We start from the raw sequence: 22,275 nt of genomic DNA, 5'->3' as shown, positions 1-22,275 counted from the left end.
TAATGATGCTGCAGTTTTCTTTCTGAGTGAGATAGGAAGCCATGGGAGGATGTGTTAGCTGCCTAGGGCTGCCTGGAGAAAGGGCCACAAGCTGGGTGGCTTAAACAACAGGAAGGCATTCTCTCACAGTTCTGGAGGCTACACGTCCGAAATCAAGGTGTCAGCAGTGCCACGCTCCCTCCAAAGGTCCTAGGGAAGAATTCTCCCTTGTCTCTTCTAGCTGCTGGTGGGTTGCCGGCAGTTCTTAGTGTTCCTTGGCTTATTACAGTCTCTGCCTCCTTCATTACATGGCCTTCTTCTCCCTACTTATCTGTGTCTTCACATGGCATACTTACAAGGATACCAGTCATTGCGTTTAGGGACCATCCTAATCCAGTGTGACCTCATCTTAACTTGGTTACATCTGCAAAGGTACCGTTAGCAAACACTGGGAGTTAGGGCTTCAGCACACCTTTTTGAGGGAATCCAGGTCAACTCACAACAGAGGGCTTTGAGCACAGAGGGACTGTGCTTGACTTCCTTTTAAAAAGGTTAGCTGGCCCGGCCAGCATGGCTCAGTGGTTGAGCATCAACCTGTGAACCAGGAGGTCACAATTCGGTTCCCGGTCAGGGAACATGCCCAGGTTGCGGGCCCGATCCCCAGTGTAGGGCGTGCAGGTGGCAACTGATCAGTGATTCTCTCTCATCATTGATGTTTCTATCTCTTTTCCCCTCCCTCTCTAAAATTAATAAAAACGTATTTTTTAAAAAAAGGTTAGCTGGCTGCTGTCTGGAGAAGGGACTCTAGGATGGATATCCTTTTTACCATCTTTCTCTATTCCAGTGTCTGCCACTGTCACCCTACAGTGGCACATAGAGCCAGCTTTCAGTTAGCCAGTTACCTAATTTTTGATCTGATTATGACTTTTTGCCTCCCAACCATTATTGTATTTTATTGCTTGGTAACTTCCTCACAGGTTGCCTAGGGAAGTCAAGTTCTCTGTGGTAGACATCATGGCGGAGCTGGATAATCAGTGAAATAACAGCTTTTTGTGATTTGCTTTTGCTTTAAATTGTGAGCTTCATTATGTGCTTCCCCTTCTGAGAACTGAAAATACCCTCCACTCACCCCAGCTGCTTTTTAAAAATATATATTTTTATTGATTTCAGAGAGGAAGGGAGAGAGAGAGAAGGGGAGAGAGAGAAAGAAAGAAAGAAAGAAAGAAACATCAATGATGAGAGGGAATCAATGATTTGCTGCCTCCTGCATGCCCCCTACTGGGGATCAAGCCTGCAACCCAGGCATGTGCCCTTAACTGGAATCCAACCCAGGACCCTTCAGTCCGCAGGCTGCCGCTCTCTCCACTGAGCCAAACTGGCTAGGGCACCCCCAGCTGCTTTTACCATGGTTTTAGACAGAGCCTGCATGGGAACAGGCAAGACTGCATGGGAGAATTCGTGTGCAGTGCTTTGCTTTGTATTTGTAGCACTCTCAGTGCCTGAGGATGCCACTTGTTCTCAGAACCTCCCTTTTCTTCTCTCAAGATTGGCAGATCAGAAGGGAGATTTGAAAGCTTGAAAGAACTATTTTGTAGCTTTCCCATCACATTTAAATAAAGCTCGCAAGACTTGTTAAGTTGGTTTTTGAAAGCCTCTTTGAATTGCCCTCAGCTTGGTCGGCCCCTTCCTCACCATTCTATTAGCTGGTAGTCTGATTCATCCTGACAAATTCTTTGCTAATTGAATAGTGGCCTGTATGGCCCAGGCCCGGCACCCAGAGCCATAGAGACCCAATTGTTTGGTCCTTTCTGTGCTACTGACTCATTATTACAAGTTTTGGTGACTTACACTCTCTAAAAAGTTTTCCTTCATGGGCCAGGAAAGCTCTGTGGAGTAGTTCATGATTGGTGATGGCGGTGAGGGTTTGGGAGGGGGGTAGAGTCTGGGAAACAACCACTGCATATTATGAAATCTCTCAATTTAAGGTCTTTACATAATAAGATGATTGCTCTTTGGCTTGGTAGTACCCTGCCTGCTAGGGCTCCTACCCAACATCTAGAGCTCAGCCAGAGCCCTGTTGACGCCTTTGTCACACACACAGTAAATGTAACAGTACAACCAAAGCACAGGTCTGACCAGGGAAGATACCAGCGGGCAAAATTCCTGCAGAGTCATCAGAGTCATTTCAAACTGAAGTCAATTTCTGGGCCTGAATGATTCTTTCTCCCCAAGTTGTTGATTATTTGGCTCCTGACAAAGTTAGTTTTTATTTTATTTTATTTATTATTATTATTTTTAAAATATATATCTTTATTGATTTCAGAGAGGAAGGGAGAAGGAGAGAACGATAGAAACATCAATAATGAGAGAGAATCATTGATGGGCTGCCTCCTGCGCTGACAGCCCCCACTGGGGATCAGGCCCGCAACCCAGGCATGTGCCCTCGGCTGGAATCGAACCTGGGTCCCTTGGGTCCGCAGGCTGACGCTCTATCCACTGAGCCAAGCCGGCCAGGGCCAAAGTTAGTTTTTAATATTTCTGTGGTTCTAGGACATGGTGGGACACCAGGCATAGATTATATAAGCCTGTATTTTTGGGAGGGATGACTTATGAGTTAGTCAGGAGCTGGCGCTAACATGTAAAAGATCCTGGCTTCCTGGTATATAATGGTCTTCAGACGTGTGGGCTATATCCCATACCATACCCGTGGCCCCCACCCCAACCTCCATTTAATTCTTTGAACTCAGGGAAACATCTATATCTATATTGAAGTTAATATTATCTTTATTAGAAGATTTTTAGAGACTTATAGTATCAGAAATCTATAGTAACTCTTGTTAAGACAGAGTTGTATGCCATTCTAGAAATTAACAGTGGATGAGGTTGTGTTGGGGTTGTGTTTTTTTTAAGCCACAAATAGAAACCGGTTTCAGGCTAACTTTCTAGGTTTGGCTAAAACTATAGCCAAAGAGGTTTCTTGAAAATACCAGAGTGGTGGCTATAATGTTTGCGCTGATAGTTCTGTGTTTTCTGTCTGTTTGCTTTCCCCCGTGAAGGGTGTTCAAGCTGCTGCTCTTCCTGCACTTTCTCTGCTGGGAGATGTGTCAGTGAGGAGACATCACCTAGGAAAGGACTTTTGAAAGACACAATCTGAGTTCCTCCTTTTTTTGGGGGGGGGGAGAGGGACGATGCTTATGGCCTGGTTTTGTCCAGTGTTGTTTTAGACTATCAAAGCTATATTGGTTGTGTTCTGCCACTGAGACCTCCCCCACTGTACATCCACCTTTTGTTGTTGTTGTTGTTGTTAATCCTCACTCGAAGATATTTTTCCATTGATTTTTAGAGAAAGTGGAAGGGAGGAAGAGAGACAGAGGGAGAGAAACATCAACGCGAGAGAGACACATCGACTGGCTGCCTCCCACACTGTGCCACGACTAGGGCCAGGGATTGAGCCTGCAACCAAGGTATGCGCCCTTGACTGGAACCGGACCCAGAACCCTTCAGGCTGCGGGCCGACACTCTATCCACTGAGCCAAACCAGCCAGGGCCACATCCACCTTTATTTACAGATAGTTACTCTGCTTTGAGAAAGAGAATCTTAATCCAATCCATGCCGACGCTGTGCTACGGCCTTGAAACAAGTACCAGTAGTTAAGTCTTCCCTGTTTGATGTGTTACTTAGAGGCCTAGATTTTTCACAGATGTACAGTGGCCTCCAGAATAGAAGAAAAGAGGACAGGATCAATCCTCAGATATTTACTGCTGGAGGCCTTGTAGGGAATGGGGAGTTGTTTGTTGACACAATTTTGGTAGTCTGGATCTGGAATCATCAAACTGTAGATCAAAGACCAAATCTGGCCTGCCACCTGCTATTGCCTATTATTTTCTACTCAAGAGCTAAGAAGTGTTTTTACATTAAATATTTTGAAAAAAATATTTTGGGATGTGTGTAAATTATATGAAATTCAAATTTTAGGGCCTATAAATAAAGTTTTGTTGGAATGCAGCCACATTTAGTCATTTAGATGCTGTCTGTGGCTGCTTTCATACTACAGTAGCAAGGTTGAGTACTTGGAACAGAGATCCAATGGCCAGAAAAACCTAACAAAAGTTTTCCGACTTGGATCCACACTTTTAGCAATTTTGGTAAAAAATAATAAAGTTTAATTAATTTGGCAAGATGGCTTTAAAAAAAAGCAGCAAGGCTCTACCTGATTGATTAACAAATGAACTGTGTGTGCTGGGTGCCATTAGTGTAGGCCCCCAGGTAAGACTTTAGGGATAGACTGCTGTGGGCTGGCTATTTGTCTCTTTTGCAAAATGGAAATGATGTGATTGGTCTGTTAATGTACTGGATTCTTTATTGACTAAAAGCTATGAGGAGTCATGACAAAAGGAAGTTAGGGAAGAAGGAGAGAATTGTGGAATCATTTACTGTAAGTACAAACATAGACTTTTAACTTTTGCCCGTTAAGTGTTTTTAATGTAACTTTGGTGTTTGAGATTTGTAATTCGACCGTTGATATGGTATATTGTTGGTATATATTGTATAGTTGTTACGGTGTATTTATTGGAATGTGTTAGACTACAGATGTAAGATGTAGAAGGAGATCTTGTTAAAATCTAAGCCTTAGATTTTTCTATTCTAAGGCTTTGTGTTAGATGTATAACCCATTAAGTATACATTGAAGTGTTCCAGTTGAATCTACAAGTATGGTTCTCCTAGGGATTTAGTATAACATCCTCTCCCTGCCCCTACCACAGGGATTGCTTTATTAGAATATTCTGGAACTATAATGGGACTAATAATGACTTTTAACATTACCTGGTTCAACAGTTCAACCCACATGGCTCCTTCTACAACATCCCAGGCTAATGCTTTTATTTTATTTTGTTACTAGTGCCCCAGTGCACAGATTCATGCACATTAAAAGGATATTAATTAGAAGGTGGCCAGGGGGCGGGACTGGGCTAGGCGGGCCGGACACACCCTGGAGCCAACCTTCCATCGTCCCTCCCCTCAGGTAGCTGGGGCAGCGCCATAGCTTGAAGGGCATCTGCAGAGTAAGCAGGGTCCCTCTGGCAGGTGGGGTCCCTCTGCCAGGCCTGTGGGGATTGGGCCGAAATCAGCTCTCCAATATGCCCCGAGGGGTCCTGGATTGCGAGAGGGTGGTTCTTGGGTGACGCACCCCAGAATCAGGCTCCCTCCTTTCTGGTCCCGGGGTGCATCACCCGAGAACTGCCGCTGCCAGGTCACCGCAGCTCAGCAGCTCCTGCATTGAGCGTTTGCCCCCTGGTGGTCAGTGTGCATCATAGCTACTGGTCAGAGCATCTGCCCCCGGTGGTCATTGCACATCATAGCTACCGGGCGAACGGTAGGGTGGTTGCTTAGCCTTTTAAAAATAGAGATTTTGTATTTGATTGATTTACAGCTTAAATTTTATGTTTTACTAGAGGCCTGGTGCACGAAAATTCATGCACTAGTGTCGGGGGTCCCCCTCAGCCCGGCTTGCGCCCTCTCGCAGTCTGGGAGCCCTTGGGAGCCTTTGGAGGATGTCCAACTGACAGCTTAGGCCCACTCTAAGCCACAGTCGAACATCCTTAGTACCGCTGCAGAGGCAGGAGAGGTTCCCGTCACCGCCCCTGCGCTCACCAGCCATCAGCCTGGCTTGTGGCTGAGTGGCGCTCCCCTGTGGGAGTGCACTGACCACCAAGGGGCAGCTCTGGCCCCGCCTCCCGATCAAGCCTCCACCCCCCCCCCCCCGTTCGCCAGCCCCGCACCCTGCCGACCAGAGTTCCCCGTTCAGTTGATTTGCATATTGGGCTTTTATTATATAGGATTGTTTTATATTATTGTAAGATGTTTAAGGCTTGAAAACCTCAGCAGCATGACACAATTCCATTCCCCTCTCCCCCGCCCATAAAATGTTTTTAGCTTTCAACTTAGAGATTCCCACTGGTTAGTAAATGGGATCAGAGCCGTATTTCTTTGTTGTTCTATTTATCCCAGTGTAAAAGAGCCATGTGGGGAGCACCTCTTCCTCGGTATGGTGCTGTTCCTGAAGAGAATGTCTTGGGGAAAAAGTGTAGTGTTTTCAGCAAAGACCTCAGAGAATGCAGAATCACAGTGTTTGAATAAAAGAACTCAGGGGCCAGGGCAAAGTTAAAAGTAAAGATTTTAGTAATTGTCAAAGCAGTAATTTTCTTTTAAGATGAATAGTAAATCCATATAATAGAAATATTATAATGATTAAACTCATTTCAGACTTGCATGCCACAGTTTTGGGCTTACCTTAGCATCAAATAAAGCAATATAGCTTACTTTAATAGTTTCTGATGGTGGAGGCATTTTCTGTATGTGTCTAGTGGTGGTGGTGGTAGGGCAACCCTTCTAAAATTGTGCTGCTACCATTTAATGCTCTGTGCCGTGCCAGCACAGCCAAGGGTGAACCGGAGGAGGGCCTGTGAAGGATTAAAGAAGACAGACAAAGAGAATACAGCTGGGGCTCGGTGGATCTCCCGTGCCTGGATGAGGACACAGAAAAGATCCAGCCTGCAAGCCGAGGCTTTATTTTATAGTCAGATCAAAACAAGGGAAGTGGTCAACATGTTTACAATGTTCTTGTGAGTTTCACCTTGTTTTGGCAGCACTTGCTGCACCTCCCACAGCCCATTAGCTACCTAAGAAGGAACTGGGAAGGGCTATAAGGTTAAGCTTAATTATGCTAAGAGGGCTCTGCCCTCCAAGCTGGGACTTGTTTGTGACCCTGCCACAGGTCAATCCAAGGCTTGACCCTATAGCCGCTCCCTACAATGCTCCACCTAAAAAATGGATGTGGTCTAAAGCCATTTAAACATTTCAGTTAAGGAGTAGTGAATAGTGTCTCAAGTGACCAGTAAAACTGTTCATAGGAAACCCTAGAGGTAAGCATTTGTCACAGCCTCCTAAACTCAAGTTAGTGATCATGGTTTGTCCACCCCAAACATTCATCACCAAGGGGATTTGATAACTGATGGTTGCTAAAGTGTCCAATAATTGTTCAGGGTGGGCCTAGAAAGGGATTGCTGCTTATAAGTTCAAGATCTCACCTTCACTTTTGCGTGTACGTGAACCTAATTTTGAGTTCACACAAACTCAGTTGGATCCCCAGGAGTTAGATTGATGATGGCTAAACCCAAGGGAATAGTAACCAGTTGGAGCAGTTCATTAATTCACAAATGTAATTTGACAGTTCTCTTTGGCAGATACAGATACTCTCCAGGTATCCTCTTACCTATGCCTTTGCTGGAAATATAACAACCAATGATTGATCTCCAGTTTTCCCACTGTAAGATTCCCACCTAGCAGACCACTAACTTTCTGTTTCAGCTGTATTTATTGGATGTATTGGAAGCAAGTAGTTTTTTTTTTATAGTGTCTAATTTTATTTTTATAACAATGACGCTATAAAATAGAACACGTGATTTCCATTCCACAGATTAGGAAATTGAGGCCAGCGCCTTTACTGCTGGTGGTAGAGTGGGGTCTTAAATTCAGCTCTTGTTAAGATCATAGATCCAGAGCTCTTGGAACATATTATTTAGCTTCTCTCTCCAGGGAATGTGTGAAATCTCTCTCTTTACTGACTAAAGAGAAGACTTATCACAGGAAATAAAGATTCTTAAAATGTTGCCAGGACAGTGTGATGGGGGAAAGCATCTTCTTAAGTGTCCTTTTAAGTGATAGTAATTTTTTTAAAAAATCAGCAGGAGGTACATCTTCCACATGTGTTAACTTGGCATATATAATATAAAGTATAAAATGTATTTTAGGAATTTTGGACATGAGACATTAAGAAGTTCACAGCACAATTTAGGTAGAGAGTCAGAAGCAAATTAAAAAAAAAAGTATCACTGGGTAAGCAGCACTGTTGGACTGAAAACATTTTGCTTCCTTAATGCTTAGCTTCAGCTCATCAGTGAGAGAGAAAGAGGAAATGGACACACTGAGTACCAGGTTTTGCTTCCCTCTTCTCCTGTGAGTCATATGTGGGGAGGAGAGGCAGATGCATGAAGATTTGCACAGCCTCCTGGGACTCTGCACCTTTTTGTTTCTAAGAGGCCTGGATTAGTTCTCTGTTGCTGCATTAACAGGTTACTCCAAAACTTGTTAGCAGCTTAAAACAGTAAACATTTATTATCTTGCATAGCTTTCATAGGGCTGGGATTTGGGAGCAGTTTACTTAGCTGGGTGGTCTGACATAGAGTTGCTTGTGAGAACATAGTCATGATGTTGGCTTGGACTGTAGTCATTTGAAGGCTTGGCTGGGGCTCAAGGATCCTCTCCTCAGGTAGCTCTCTCGTGCCCGGCAAGTTAGTGCTGGCTGTTGGTGCAAGGCCTCACTTCTTCACCATATGGATGGATCTCTCCCTGGGTTGCTTAAGTGTTCTTCCAGTCTGGCTACTAACTGCCCGCAGAATGAGTGACCCAAGAGCAAGATGGAAGTTGTAATGTCTTTTATGACACAGCCTCAGATGTCACACTATTATTTACACAATATCCTTTTGGTTACTACGTCCGTCCAAGGGTGTGAATGCCAGGAGATGAGGCTCATTGGGGGTCATCTTGGAGGCTGGCTACCACAAGGCCCTTTTCTATTATTTTTTTAAAAATATATTTTATTGATTTTTTTACAGAGAGGAAAGGAGAGGGATAGAGAGTTAGAAACATCAATGAGAGAGAAACATCGATCAGCTGCCTCCTGCACACCCCCCACAGGGGATGTGCCCGCAACCAAGGTACATGCCCTTGACCGGAATCGAACCCGGGACCTTTCAGTCCGCAGGCCAACGCTCTATCCACTGAGCCAAACCGGTTTCGGCAGGCCCTTTTCTATTAAAAAAATTTTTTTTTATACTAAAGGGTGTAATTTTTTGTATAATAACTTTTTTTTTATTACTGTCCTCGTTTGGGGCCTCTTTATTGGCCCCCCCCCCCCCCCCCCCCCCCCCCGCTTCCTGCTGCCCCTTTTCTTAGAGTGAAGGAGCAGGAGGCAGGAAAGTGACAGCCTTCAGCCAGGGTCCCTGTCCGGTTGTAGAAGGTGTCTCAAGTGCCCCGTGTACTGGCTGCTGTTGCTGTCTGGAGGCTCCTCTCTCGCTGCCTCTTTCTTTATCCGGCATCAGCTTCCCAGCTCTGTGTAGGCGGTAGCTACTTTGTGAGCGAGGCAGTTGGTATTTGAATTCTCCAGTAATTATTTCTGAGGAGATGCACATTATGGTTGTTTGGCAGCAACAGAGTGAAGTTACACAATTTCACATCTCTGCAAAGGAGTCCCATCTGGTAGCACGTGCCCTTTTCCCCTTGCTCTTCCTGCTGTAGAAGTCCTGTGAGGGGGGAGGGGGCGGCCCTCTCTGAGTCTGTCTGTGGTCTGGGGTTTCTACTCTGTTTGAAATGTAACCTCAAACAAATCCAGACGGTTGCAAAACTCAGGGGCATCTCCTGAGTGGGAAGGAAAGACATTGTTACATCGCTCCTCTGGAGAAGGCTTTGGCTTCCTGATAGGCAGACACTTCCTGAATAATAGGCCCTGCCCTCTTACCTTATTGTAATCTTGGCCTTCAGAGGATAGGGCTTGGTTCTCTTTTTAAATAAAATAGCATAAGGTGCTGGTTTGGAAATTTGAAGTACTTGCTTCATTTTTAGTAAAAGTGTTTTCAGCTTACCAAGTGGCTTTCCAGATGATTCTTTACCAGAGTCTTGTATTTTAGAGCCAGCCTCTCTCCAGTGTTAGAAGGTTATCTCTTGTCTTGAGAAAACAGCTTGGCACCTGGCTCCCTATCTCTTACAGAAAGCAGTTACCCCCTCTCCCCCCCGCCCCACTCCCCAATCTTTAGTTCCTGGGCAATGTTTTTATTTGATTCTGTTTTGGAGGGTGGGGAGGAGGAGGTTTGGACAGTTAGCTCATTATCTGGGTTGGGTCAGGGGTGTGTTTGTGTTGATTTTGTCTTTCTGCTTTAAGTGGTAACATCTTAAAGTTCTGGCATACCTAAGAGGATGTTCTGCCTTTTTCTGCCTTGACTCACCCACTTGGCACCCTGACTTGAGGCCCCAGTGATTGTCAGGTGAATGTGAGCTCTGCAGTCCCCACCCTTAGGTTCTACCCAGCCTTCCTGGAAAAGGCCTTCTTGTCCCATTGGCTTGTCACTGGACAATCCTATATAATAAAAGGGTAATATGCAAATTGACCCTAACGGCGGAACGACCAGTCGCTATGACGTGCACTGACCACCAGGGGGCAGATGCTCAATGCAGGAGCTGCCACCTGGTGGTCAGTGCACTCCCACAGGGGGAGCTCTGCTCAGCCACAAGCCTGGCTGATGGCTATGAGCGCAGCGGTGTGGCGGGAGCCTCTCCCACCTCCTCAGCAGTGCTAAGGATGTCTGACTGCGGCTTAGGCCCGCTCCCTGGGGGACATCCCCTGACGGCTCCTGGGCTGGCGGAGGGATGTCTGACTGCCAGCGTAGGCCTGATCCCCCAGAGAGCGGGACTAAGCCGGCAGGTGGACATCCCCAGAGGGGTCCTGGACTGCAAAGAGGGCACAGGCCGGGCTGAGGGACCCCTCAAGTGCACGAATTTTTGTGCACCAGGCCTCTAGTAAATAAATATATAGTATTCACTTCAACTCCATTTTAAGGCTGATGCCTTTGACTAAGTGGCTAAGAACATACATATATACAATATATTTCAACTTTGGGCAAACTGGAACTCAGAGACATGAACCTGAAAAACCCCTCAAACCTGCCTAAATGCTAATGTGTATCCTATTAAGTCTCCTCGGATCAGACCATGAACAGAAAGGGTGGCATAGTGCCAGAATCACACTTGTTTCCCTTCAGAAGCCCTTTATTCAAACCTGGGAGTAGGGGTTGGGAGGGCAAGGGCAAGCATCTGTTTAAGGAGGGAGGGGTCTTCAAAGGGAAGGGGTCAATACTTTACAGCTGTTGTGTAGGGCAGAATGGCGTTATCACTACTTGTATTTACTTTTTTTCTGTATTAAAAAAGATAATCATAGGAGAAGGGCGTCCTTTATGTATTAGGCATTCCCTGGGCAGTGGGCACTGATTGAGCATCAGCTCTGTTTTGGGCACTTGGTTTTTGCTGTGGAGTAAAAAGAAGACAGTGTGAGACCCTTGCAGTCCTCAGAGCCTGGAGGGAGCTAGCTGCCTTCTATTTCCCAGGCTTGTTGGCTTCCCAAGATGTTTTAGCAGCAAATAGATAATTATCACAGCAAATAGGTGGTTTAGCAAGGGAAGGTGTGAGGGAGGAAGGTGTAAAGTCAAATATTAAAAATTAGAATGTAAAAAACCTACCTCCCCAAACAACAACAACAAAAACACAAAGCCTTTTGAGCTTGACAATTGTCGAATCTTTAGGATGGTTCATATATTTGCCTATGTCTGTTATATGAGAGAGTAGTGATGTCATTTATTTCACCTCCTTCTGTAAATAGATTTTATCTAGCACATTGTGGGCTTCCTCAATGTAAAATCCCAAATTGATGTGGAAGTGAGACCTGCCACCTCTCTCAAGTATGTATCCCTACAAGTGACACACATAAGAGGCTATTTAAAGCATTTTCTGAAATGTAAGTCTGTGGTGTGGTAGAACATTTTATTAGATATTTCAAGACACTGCTCCTGCTCTGAGCCTCCATGTTCTTTTTTTAAAAAACAACAACAGCTTTATTGAGATACTAGAGGCCCGGTGCACAAAATTCGTGCACAAGCAGGGTCCCTAGGCCTGGCTGGCGATCAGGGTGGATCGGGGGGCTTACGGCTGCCAGCTAGGGCCTTACTTCCCTGGCTGCCAGCTGCTGGCTGGGGCTTTCGGTCATTCCGTGCTGCCCCCTGATAGAGCATGTCATAGCGAGCGATCAAATTCCTGGTCTCCCAGTCGAACTCCTGAGGGGACACTTTGCATATTAGCCTTTTATATATGTAGATTATTTACATGCCATACAGTTTACCCATTTAAAGGATGTACAGTTCAATGGTTTTTAGTATATGAACAGAATTGTGCAACTGTTGCCTCAATATAATGTTTAGAATATTTATCACCCCACCCCCACCCCATTCTACCCTCCAGTACTAGGCAACTGACAGTCTGCTTTGTGTCTCAATAGATTTGCTTGTTCTGGACATTTCATATAAACATGTACTCTTTTGTGACTAACTCTGTTTACTCACATAATGCTCTCAAGGCTCATTCATGTTTTAGCATGTATTAGTACTTTATTCCTTTTTATTGTCAATTAATTCTCCACTATATGGCTATACCACATTTTGTTTACCCAAAATGTTCAGTTGATGAACATTTGGGTTATTTCCACTTTGGGGCTATTATGAATAGTACTGCTGTGAATATTTGTGTTCAGGTTTTTGTGTGGATAAATGTTTTCATTTCTCTTGGGCTTATACCTAGTAGTGGAATTGCTGGGTCATAAGGTAACTATTTCTGATATTTTGAGGAACTGTCAAACTTATAAAGTTACTGTACCATTTTACGTTCCTACCAATAGTGTATGAGGGTTTCAATTTCTCCATGTCTTTGATAACACCTCTTGCTATCTGTCTGATTGTAGCTTTATTATTAGGTGTGGAGTGGTATCTTGTAGTTTTGATTTGGAATTTTCCTAATGGCTAATGATGTTGAGTATCTTTTCATATACTTGTTGGCTGTTCGCATATCTTTTTAGCAAAATGTTCATTCAGATTCTTTGCCTACTTTTTAGTTGGGTGGTTTATCTCTTTATATTGAATTGTAAGTACTTTATGTATTCTAGATACAAATCTTTTATTAGATATATGATTGTCAATGTTTTATATTCTGTGGGTTGTCTTCACTTTTTTGAGGTTATCATTTGAAGTTTTTTACATTTTTAATTTTGATAAAGTTCATATTGTATATTGCTGTCATATCTCAGAAGACTTTGCCTAACCAATGGTCTTGGAAGAAGTAGAGGTGGAGCACATTGGGATTGGAAATAGGTACCCTATGGTGAAATAGACATAAGAGAAATGGGTAGAATGGGATTAAGTTTTGAGTAGAAAAGACTTTTCTCCTACTAAGAAAGATTCTGGGCCTCTGAATATCAGTTTTATGTGTCTTTATATGTTTAAAATGAATAATGATTCATACTTGAACATACTGTTCTTTCCTTTGCTTTTTCCCTACACCATGTCTTTGAGATCCTCCTGTATTAGCATGTATAGGTTTACTTCATTGTTAACACCCATATAGTATTCCAGTGTAATGTTGCACCTTAAATCATCTATCAGTCTCCTATGATACTTTATAATAGCACAAAAAAGTGAATATTTTTTAATATCACACTTAGGTGAACATCCTCATCCTTGTACATGTATGTGTTTAGCCCTCTTTATGTGCACATTTAAAATAAATTCCATAACAGTATTGCCTGAAAGATTCCCATGATGCTCTTTACCATGAAATGTGTGAGAGTGCCTACTGGCCCTCTTGCTTAGCAGCTGTTAATGAGTATCATTGATATTTTAATTTTACAAATCTGTTAGGTTAAAAATGGTATCCTGTTTATTAATTGTATATGAATTTAAAGTGAGTATATTTTTAAAATTTGCTTTGGCCATTTTTTAAAAAAAAATTGCTTGTTTGTATACCCTTTATCGTATGGAATTTATTAATTTTAGTTTAATGGAAGGCACCAGGAGTATTATTTTACATGGAAGTGGTGAGGAGGATTGCTCTGGTTGCTCCCTCCCTCCAATTTGTAAAGTCCTTAAGAACTGAAATTCTTCCTGTGTGTTCTCTAGTTCTGACTGCATGAGTTTTTGTTTGTAAAAGGCTCAGTCACCATGCCTACACAGTAGTCAGTGCTCAACTTCCTCCCTTTTCTTCCTTCACATTGTGTTTTCACTTTATGCCAGATTTTGTGGGAGGCAACTTATTGTCTAGTGATGATGACTCCGGTGTTTCCTGCACATCTGGTATGTGAGCCTGTCTAACAGGGCTTCACAGTGCCTGACCTTGGAATGGGGCCATCCCAAGGCCAGGGTCACTGGGCAGGCTAGCAATTTGGTTCCCCCTTCAAATCAATGTGTTTTAAATATCCAGTAGTTATTAGAGGAGAAGAGCTTCGTGTAAATAAAGAGTGGATAACGTTCTGCAGACTTAGGCCAAATGTTGGCTGTCTTCTGACCTTATGACTTCACTCTGCACAGCAAACCTGAGCCACCCTTCAGAAAAGGAAGGTATTTTCTGAAGCTTGTTCCTGGGGGTTGATTCTTTTCCAGGGTAGCCTGCCCAAGTCACTTCCTACCACACCCAGTGTGCTGACCAGACCATATCCCCCTGCAGCTTTCACTTGATATTTAGTGTCCCTGTAGTCCACCCTTTAGTGCAGTCTTAATGTCAACATGTATGAAGTAAGGTGACTGAATTTTGTTTAAACAAACCTATTTGAACTCGTGTTTTAGTGAGTGTTCCCTCTCAAGGATTTAGTCCACACTTAAAATTGCTTAAAACAGCACTTGTAACACATTCCTTTTGAGTGTTCTCAGAGGTGACAAGTTTCATTCTTTGATGTTGAGATTTCTCCCTTCCCCCTCCTCCAGTAGTTTAAGGGTTTTTAAATCCCAGTGTAGTGATTGGGGGCAGGGATTGAAGTTATAACTATACTGTAATGAGAGGGGTCCTTTTGAGGTCCCTAAACACAGTGGCTCCTAAATGGTAAGCTGTGGATTTTCTCCACCAGACAATGCTCTCACGTGATTTTTCATTGAGTTTCAGAGTCTTCATGGACCCTCTGAAAATTTATCTAAGAACCTTTTTGAATTATTGTAAAAGACATTCATTTTCATGCATTGGTTCTGAGATTTTGTTTTAAGACTTTTGCCTTAGAGTCAGACCTTGTATCTTAGACTTGGATGCGAGATACTATTTGTGGATTTTGAAGTTAGAAAAAGGCCAGGGTGTGTATCTGTGCCATACAGGAAGCCTGTTTAAATTTTGGCAGCTTTCTCACTTTACATATCAAGTATTAGAAACCCATAAAGGGGACCATCTGTAGCTAAAGGACAGGAAGTGATAGATCTAAAAGGAGCTTGCAGACAATGCTTCACCAAAAAGTTAAAACCTGAGGGGGAAAAGTCAAGCATACTTGAAAATAATGCCAAATCTGAAGTAATACACATTGTTTTCCAAGTGGTTGTGGTTTTCTTTCTTCTAAAATGAGATATACATGTGAAAGCAGCTAGTCAGTTGGTTCTCAGTATATGTCAGCTAAATACATTTCTGAGTTTCAAATATATTTTGTGATAATGGCATTTCCCCTCTTCTAATCTAAGGCTTTTAAGGTTTTTCATAAGCTTGTATTTTAATGCAGTGTATTTTCATTATACTGGAGTGCAAACCCAAATGTCTAGCTGTTACTTTAATCTTTAAATTTTTGGCATTTCATGCCTTTTCTTTTAAAAATGTTATAAAGGGTGAGGGAAACATTTCTTTTTACAGAATAGTCTACATCCTGAATGAACATCTGCTGTTTGAGAGCATCCATGGACGATTCATACAACCTTGTAGATTTATGGGAGTCTGACTATGGGAAGGAAGTTTCATTAACAGCAGCAGACGTGGCAGAAGTGGAAATGGTGGTCTATTTTTAAATTTCCTCTGTGTTTGCTTTGAATTCATCTACTGATCTAATCCCTGTCTGTTCACTAAGCCACCAGGCAGTGAGGTACTTGTCAGACTCATCAAACTCATTTCCGGGAGAGAGCTCTTCAGTTCCCTGGAGGAAGATTTTAAGGAATCCAGGATCTATTAAAAATGAAAGGATGAAGAGAAGTAGGTTAGTTATACAACAGTGCTTTCAGATTAGAAACAGGGACTGAGAGCTATGGCTAGACCTCTTCACTGATGGAAGTTCGGGAACTGGAGCCTACTGAGAAAAAGGGTGTTTTACTTCTTAGTTAAAGTTACCTGTGGTGTGATGCTTGAAGTTTAGGTTCTGTCTTAGGGCGGCACTTAGGGATGTGGGGTCAACTGGTGTTGGACACGTACTGTTTAGAGCATAAATAAAAAAATCTTATGTGAGTTATGTGATTAATTAGTTTTCTTGGTTGATGTTCTCGTGATTACCAAAACAGGTTTAAGTCAATGAGCAGTCTTCTCCCTCCCCACCAGTACTTTCTGCTGGTGACTGAAGATATAGACCAAGGTGGGGTCTGCAGTGCCGAGGTGTAGGACTGACTGGCAGGTTTACTTACCTGGCACCTGGCTGGAGCTAGCCAAGACATGCCAGGCGGGGTGGTGTCTTCTTGGTGGAGCTCCTTTCCCTCCTGCTCAGTGTGGGGGGCTGGATTCAGATGAGGGTGTTGTTTTCCCTTCCCCATGCCACCCTGGTAGGTGGCATGCTTTCTGATACAATAGGCAAAAAACCTTTATTTCCTAGAGCTACAGGAGGAAGCCACTGCCAATCTCAGTCATAAAAAAGTCATGTAAAAAGGTGTGTGAGCACTTTCCAAAACTTTTTCAGTGATGCTCAGGTTTTTGATCCAGGATTAGGATTAGGATTTGGATCTGAGTTTCCTTTAAAGTCATGAGATACTGTGATAATAACCAGTTTATTCAGTTTTTGCTGCTATTCTATCATTATTTCAGATATTTAAGTCAGGAAAGCACGATTTTAGTTTGTGCTTTAAAGAAATACCTTCATTACAACTTCCTAATTAAAGCAGTTCTCCTACTAAGACCCCAATTGAAAAGAATCTTTATTTTTTACAAGTGATTTGAGAGAATTCCTGACCCAACTCAGAGAGCGCTTCCAAAGAAAAACTGACGTTATTATTTTATGACTTGTCATCTTAGCGAAATAAGGGCTATTTGTTTTTAAAGCCATTTCTGTGTCCGCTCTTTCAAATTCGTTTTTTAAATTTGGTTCTTTTAGGTTTTCAGTCTAAAGAGAAGTTATTCTGAGCTGGCTGAATTAATTTTGAAACAGTTGAATTATTTAAATTCCATTTTGGGGAAGAGGGAGTACTCGTCTTTAACATGCAAAAATTAAAATCTGCTTGCTTTGTGAAATTCGGAACCTGAAACTGGTAGGCAGTGCCTGGGAATTGTCAGTGCCAGATCCCCTGCACCTGAGCTGTCAGCATCTAAAATTTCTTCCAGATCAGTCATTTTAACCTACAGAATTTTAACATCAATCAGTATGCTTTGCAGTGCACCATGATCTACTAGCCTTTTCCTAAGGCGCTCTGTTTGGTATAATTATTATTTGTATAACTTGGGTAATACACAACTTGGGATGGGAAAATTCACTTTTGGGTGTAGTACCGGCTCTTCCTTTTGTGGTTGTGCTGCCGTAGAGATGCTTAACAAAAGCAAAGAGGAAAGAGCCCATTTGTCTATGTGGATTCAGCAAGTAGAGAATATTTACCAATGCCAAAAAGATCATTCTTTAATAGATGGCTTTTGTGTTTTGTTTTAGACTCACAAGAAATTGATGTACAGCTGATAGCAGAAGTGGTTGCAAAATGTTCGTCTGAGACTCATTCTAGACCCGCAGAAAATGAGGTTTCACAGCAGGCTATTGAATCTTACTCAGTTAGGGATTTCAAAGAAGAACCTGAACATGATATTAGCAAAATTTCAGTGGTGAGGCCATTTTCAATAGCAACCAAGAAGTCCACGGATAACTCAGAGGCAGCTCTTGGAACAGAAGCAGCATATGGCTGTGTAACGGCCATCTCAGGCGAGGCTCTGCCCTCCAGCCTGCCAGAAGCCATCCAGGACAAGGTGATGACAGAAAGCACCATGGGGGTTACACTGGAGGCTTCCACAGAAGCTGACCTGAAGAGTGGCAACTCCTGTCCGGAGCCAGTGCCCAGCAGAAGCAAGCTAAGAAAGCCCAAACCCATCTCTCTGAGGAAGAAAACAGTTGGCGAGTTCTCAGAAACGTCCATGGAGGGCATGCCTCTCCCCCAGGCATCCTATCCTGATGAAATGGATGGGAACACAAGTCCTTTGCTAGGAGATGCCAGGACTCAGAAATCTGCCCCTGACGCTCGGGAAACAAGCAGCACTCCCAGCAGTGACACCACTGATTCCGGGGTTGAGCTGCTGGAGGAGTCAAGGAGCTCACCTCTGAAGCTCGAGTTTGACTTCATAGAAGATGTGGAAAATGTAGAGTCCAGGAAAGGCCTTCCAAGAAAACTTGGCAGGAAACTGGGTAACAAACTGCCTCCAAAGGTACAGAAAGATGGCATCAGTAAGCCAGCAGGCACCAAAGGTTCAGAACCGCCCCCGGACCAAGCCACAGATGATGCGTCTCTCTCCCAAGCGTCTTCTAAGCAGAATCCCAGTTTCAGTCCCCTGGGTGGCCAGTCCACACTGCAGGACTCCCCACCCCTCTTCACTAAGGGATCCTACCACTTGGATGAATCCACGGATCCCTTTAAACCAACTACAGCTTTAACAAATGGTGACTGTTCTGCTGGTAATCATGTTAATGAAACCTTAGAATCACCCAAGAAGGCAAAGTCGCGTTTAATAACGTGAGTGATGAGGGGTGTGGGTGTTGTGTTCTGTGTACACTCCGAAAGTTGGGCAGCCGGCTGCTGTGGGTTTTGGTGATCTGGAGTTATCTTTGAGGTGCAGGTGGGGAGACACAAAGCTTACGACTTCATATTGCAGTCTTCACTGTTTTAAAGCAAACTTTTGTGTGGAATCAAATACCAGAGGTTTCCTTTTGATGTCTGCCTGGTTTTTGAATCCTCAGCTTATTCAGCTGAGCTCTTCCCCGCCCCCCCTACTTTTGGTACTTTTGTCCTGTTTAACAAGATAGGCAGGTAGAGATTTGATGGTTTTCAGAAATCCTATCTGGGCTGTCAGGAATCGCTTTACTTACAGAATTCAAGTGATATGCTAGCCACCATCTTCGGATTCTCTGTGGATAAAACAAAAATCCCAAGCCTACAGATTACCTGTTTAGTGTCAAGAACTTGTAGAAAATGGTCCAAAAGGGTGTAATGGAAGTTTTTCACTTAAAACAGAAAGCTGTGATTTTTGTTGGAAACAAACCACTGAAAGTTGGGGAGAATTCTTATGTCCTTATGGTTAGCTTGTGGTTCCATCAGCAAGGAGGTGAATTCCAATAAGAATCAAGAATATTTTAAAGGATGACAGAAATCTGACTAGTCTTTTGTTGTGTGTTGTGACACTACCCCTACCCTATCCCTTGCCCTGGGAAATCTGGAGCCACTTTTGCAAGGTCCTTGGAGTTTTCAGAGTGATCAACTCAGGCCACAGTCCATGTCAAGTTTCAGGTTAAATTTGTTGCAGGGTCCCCTTATCACAAAATTAAGTGGTGACAGTACACCCCTTTGTGACCCCGTGGCATTTTGCTAAACATTGAATATAAGAGAGACCAATGACATAGAGGATGAAGTATGAAAAGGGAAGTTGAAAAGAAATATCATGTTTTAAATTGTCACCATAGATCATTAGGGAAATAATTTTTAGTATTACTATGACTTCAAGAAAAATGCTGGATGGTGTGATATATTATACTAAAGGGAAAAGTTTAAAGAGCAGAAAGTATCAATCCAGACCAAGAAGCTCGAGCAATGTAGGAATCAGTTCTTCAGCAAATTCAGAATATCTAGGGGAATAAGATGTCAGTAATTGTTGTTGATCTGTTCTCTGATTATACACTGAGTGGCCAGATTATTATGATCTCTGAACGCATAATAATCTGGCCACTCAGTGTGTATATATATATATTAGAGGACCAGTGCATGAATTCATGCATGAGTTGGGGTCCAGCCAGCCTGGCCAGCGGGAGGGGACATGGGTGGTTGGCCGGCCTGCCTGCTGGTCGAACTCCTGGTCGAGGGGACAATTTGCATATTAGCCTTTTATTATATAGGATATACACTGAGTGGTCGGATTATTATGTGTTCAGAGATCATAATAATCCGGCCACTCAGTGTATATGGTATATAAGCCGTTAAATAGTTGCTGAAAAAGATGATTGATCAGGTGTCCTCAAAGTGCTCTTCTGTGGCTAAGGTTAGTTACTGTTGCCGAGACAGTGCTTGGGGTATGCGTTGGCCAGGTCATTGCCTTGGTGCTTCCTGATATGGGGTATCCTTTATATGGGATGTTTCTACCCAGCAAGGTTGATAAGTCATTTCTTTTGGGAGCCTTCCTTCCGACACATGTTGAAGGCATGTAGCCATTGCATTCATGTTAGATGAAATTAAATCTAGATCAAAGGGAAGGAAATTGATCCTACACCTTATTTTCCATAGCAAGAAGCACCCTCTCCTGAGTCCTACCACCCTCACCTGGTAGCATTGTCCTCCTATTCTGTTTTTGGTGAATGGACTTCTTGATCTAATAATATATTTTACAGATTTTTAAAAAATTCTATGCAATCAAAACTCTTGCCTCCAAGAAGGGTGCTTGACCTCTGTGTAACTGGGATTTTGTTTAGCAAAACCCTTCATTGGTAGGAAAGACTGAAAATACACATGTGGTGGTAGAATCTAGTGGAGAGTTAGAAGTTCGGTTAGCAGGGTACTTGTGTGACTTTTTAAAAGATGTATGTAATTGGTGTCTCAGATTCTTCTATGAAATGGAGACATCGTCCTATGATTAGGATTTTTGTGGACCAAATAAAGTATGAAAAATCATTTTAGGTGTCTTAGTGACACACACCTACAGCAGATATAAGCAGATACATCTTCAACTATACTTTTATTCACACATTGCCTTAAATGACTAGACATTTAAGAGTGTGTTCAACAGTGAAATGTTTACTTTTTCACCTGTAAGCTTGAATATGTGGCCTTTCTGAATGTTTCTATCACTCTTACTCATTAGAGATGAGGTTCCTGACAATCATTCACTCACCAGTGATAACATTCATAAATATGACATTTTAAATTTGTATCTCCCCTCATAGAAAGAACTTTGCAGCCTTTACATCTACCAGACTAGAGATAAATATTCCAGGCTTTACATGATTCTTTTCTCCATCTGTGTGTCTCTTTCCTGTTTCTAATTTTGTTGGTGCATCAGGACTACTGAACAAGTGAAATTTCTCTGTTTTCTGTTGTAAGTACCCCTACTGTGGTTTCTTTTTGTCCCTGGGACTGTTGGCAGTTCCTCTACCCTCCTTCCCAGACCATCTCTCCATAGCATGTTGGCTTCCAGTTCTGAGTTTGACCTTCTGTTTATTTTTTTGCATTTCATTTGCCACTTCATGAGTCAGCTTAGCCTTGTGATTGTCTGTACCTGAAGGAGTGGCGATCCAACCTTAGGTGCGTGAGCTTGCGCTCTCTGCCTTGGCACGCCTTGTGTGGTGCTTTGATACTGAATGCTGGCTTGGCCCCAGAGATCATCTGGCAGGGTTTTCAGGCACTGCTCTGCTATTTAATGTCGGAAATAATTGGCTTTCTTGATAGGATAAGGCTACTGGGTTGGAGCAGGGGATGAAATGGAGACGTCATACCATGATTGGGATTCTTGTGGACCGACTTGAGTTTGGTGGCAAGGGGTGGCGCTCAAGCATTAGGAAAGAAAATCCCGAGCCAGGCAGTGGTTGTGCACATTTTGGTAACATATGTGCTTGCCTTTGTTTGTTTGTTTGTTTACCCACACAGGAAAAAAAAGGTTGCAAATTATTTTTTTTGTCAGAGTGGCATTACTGGGAATTTTAAATTCATCCAAACAAAAGAATTTGAACTAGTCTTTGGATAGTAAATTATGCGCTAGTTTAAATAACTGTTGATTTGAGTTTTCCCTGGTTCCAGCCATAACGTTCTTTCCATCTTACTACTTTAATAGGAATGGTAATAGTTTACACAGATATTTTCCTTTTTATACTTTCTGTTAACCCCAGTTCTACTCTGTTAGCACACATGTCCAGAGTTGTTTCATTAGACTTCTTATGGCTTTTAGTGCAATAAAGAATTTTTAAAGAATCTAGTCCAGCGTGGTAATTTTTCTAATGAATGCCTAAGCCCAGGTGAGTGAGGATCAGATGAACGGAATGTCTCTGCTAAGGCTGCTCTCTCAAAGGCCGTGTGGTATGTAATGAAAAACTGCAAAAGCTCATGAGGGGGTCTTTTCAGAGAATGGATTGACTGTAGTTCTTTGCTTGCCCCGTCTCTCAAGAGAAGATTCAGAGATGTAAAAGCTGCTCCCATCTCTGACGTGTAGATGTACGACTTGTGTGGTGCTGTATGCCTTGGCTTTTATCTGCACAC

General features: G+C 42.9%; 1 protein-coding gene across 6 annotated transcripts in view; it reads left to right on the top strand.

Annotated features, from left to right (window-relative positions):
- Positions 1-22,275, top strand: part of TACC1 (transforming acidic coiled-coil containing protein 1) — an 83,284-nt gene that overhangs the window by 36,246 nt on the left and 24,763 nt on the right. For 4 of the 6 annotated variants that reach the window (XM_028152492.2, XM_028152490.2, XM_028152491.2 and 1 more), the window contains exon 3: positions 17,490-18,555. The exons of the other annotated variants lie outside the window; for them this stretch is intronic. In XM_028152492.2, coding sequence (XP_028008293.2) covers positions 17,490-18,555 — 1,066 coding nt within the window. The remainder of the gene's footprint in view (positions 1-17,489; positions 18,556-22,275) is intronic. 6 annotated transcript variants of the gene reach the window in all.

Source organism: Eptesicus fuscus, chromosome 8 (genome assembly GCF_027574615.1).
Source record: "Eptesicus fuscus isolate TK198812 chromosome 8, DD_ASM_mEF_20220401, whole genome shotgun sequence".
NCBI lineage: Eukaryota > Metazoa > Chordata > Mammalia > Chiroptera > Vespertilionidae > Eptesicus > Eptesicus fuscus.
The sequence above is the reverse complement of the archived record's forward strand: the minus strand, read 5'-3'. Positions and strand labels throughout refer to the sequence as shown.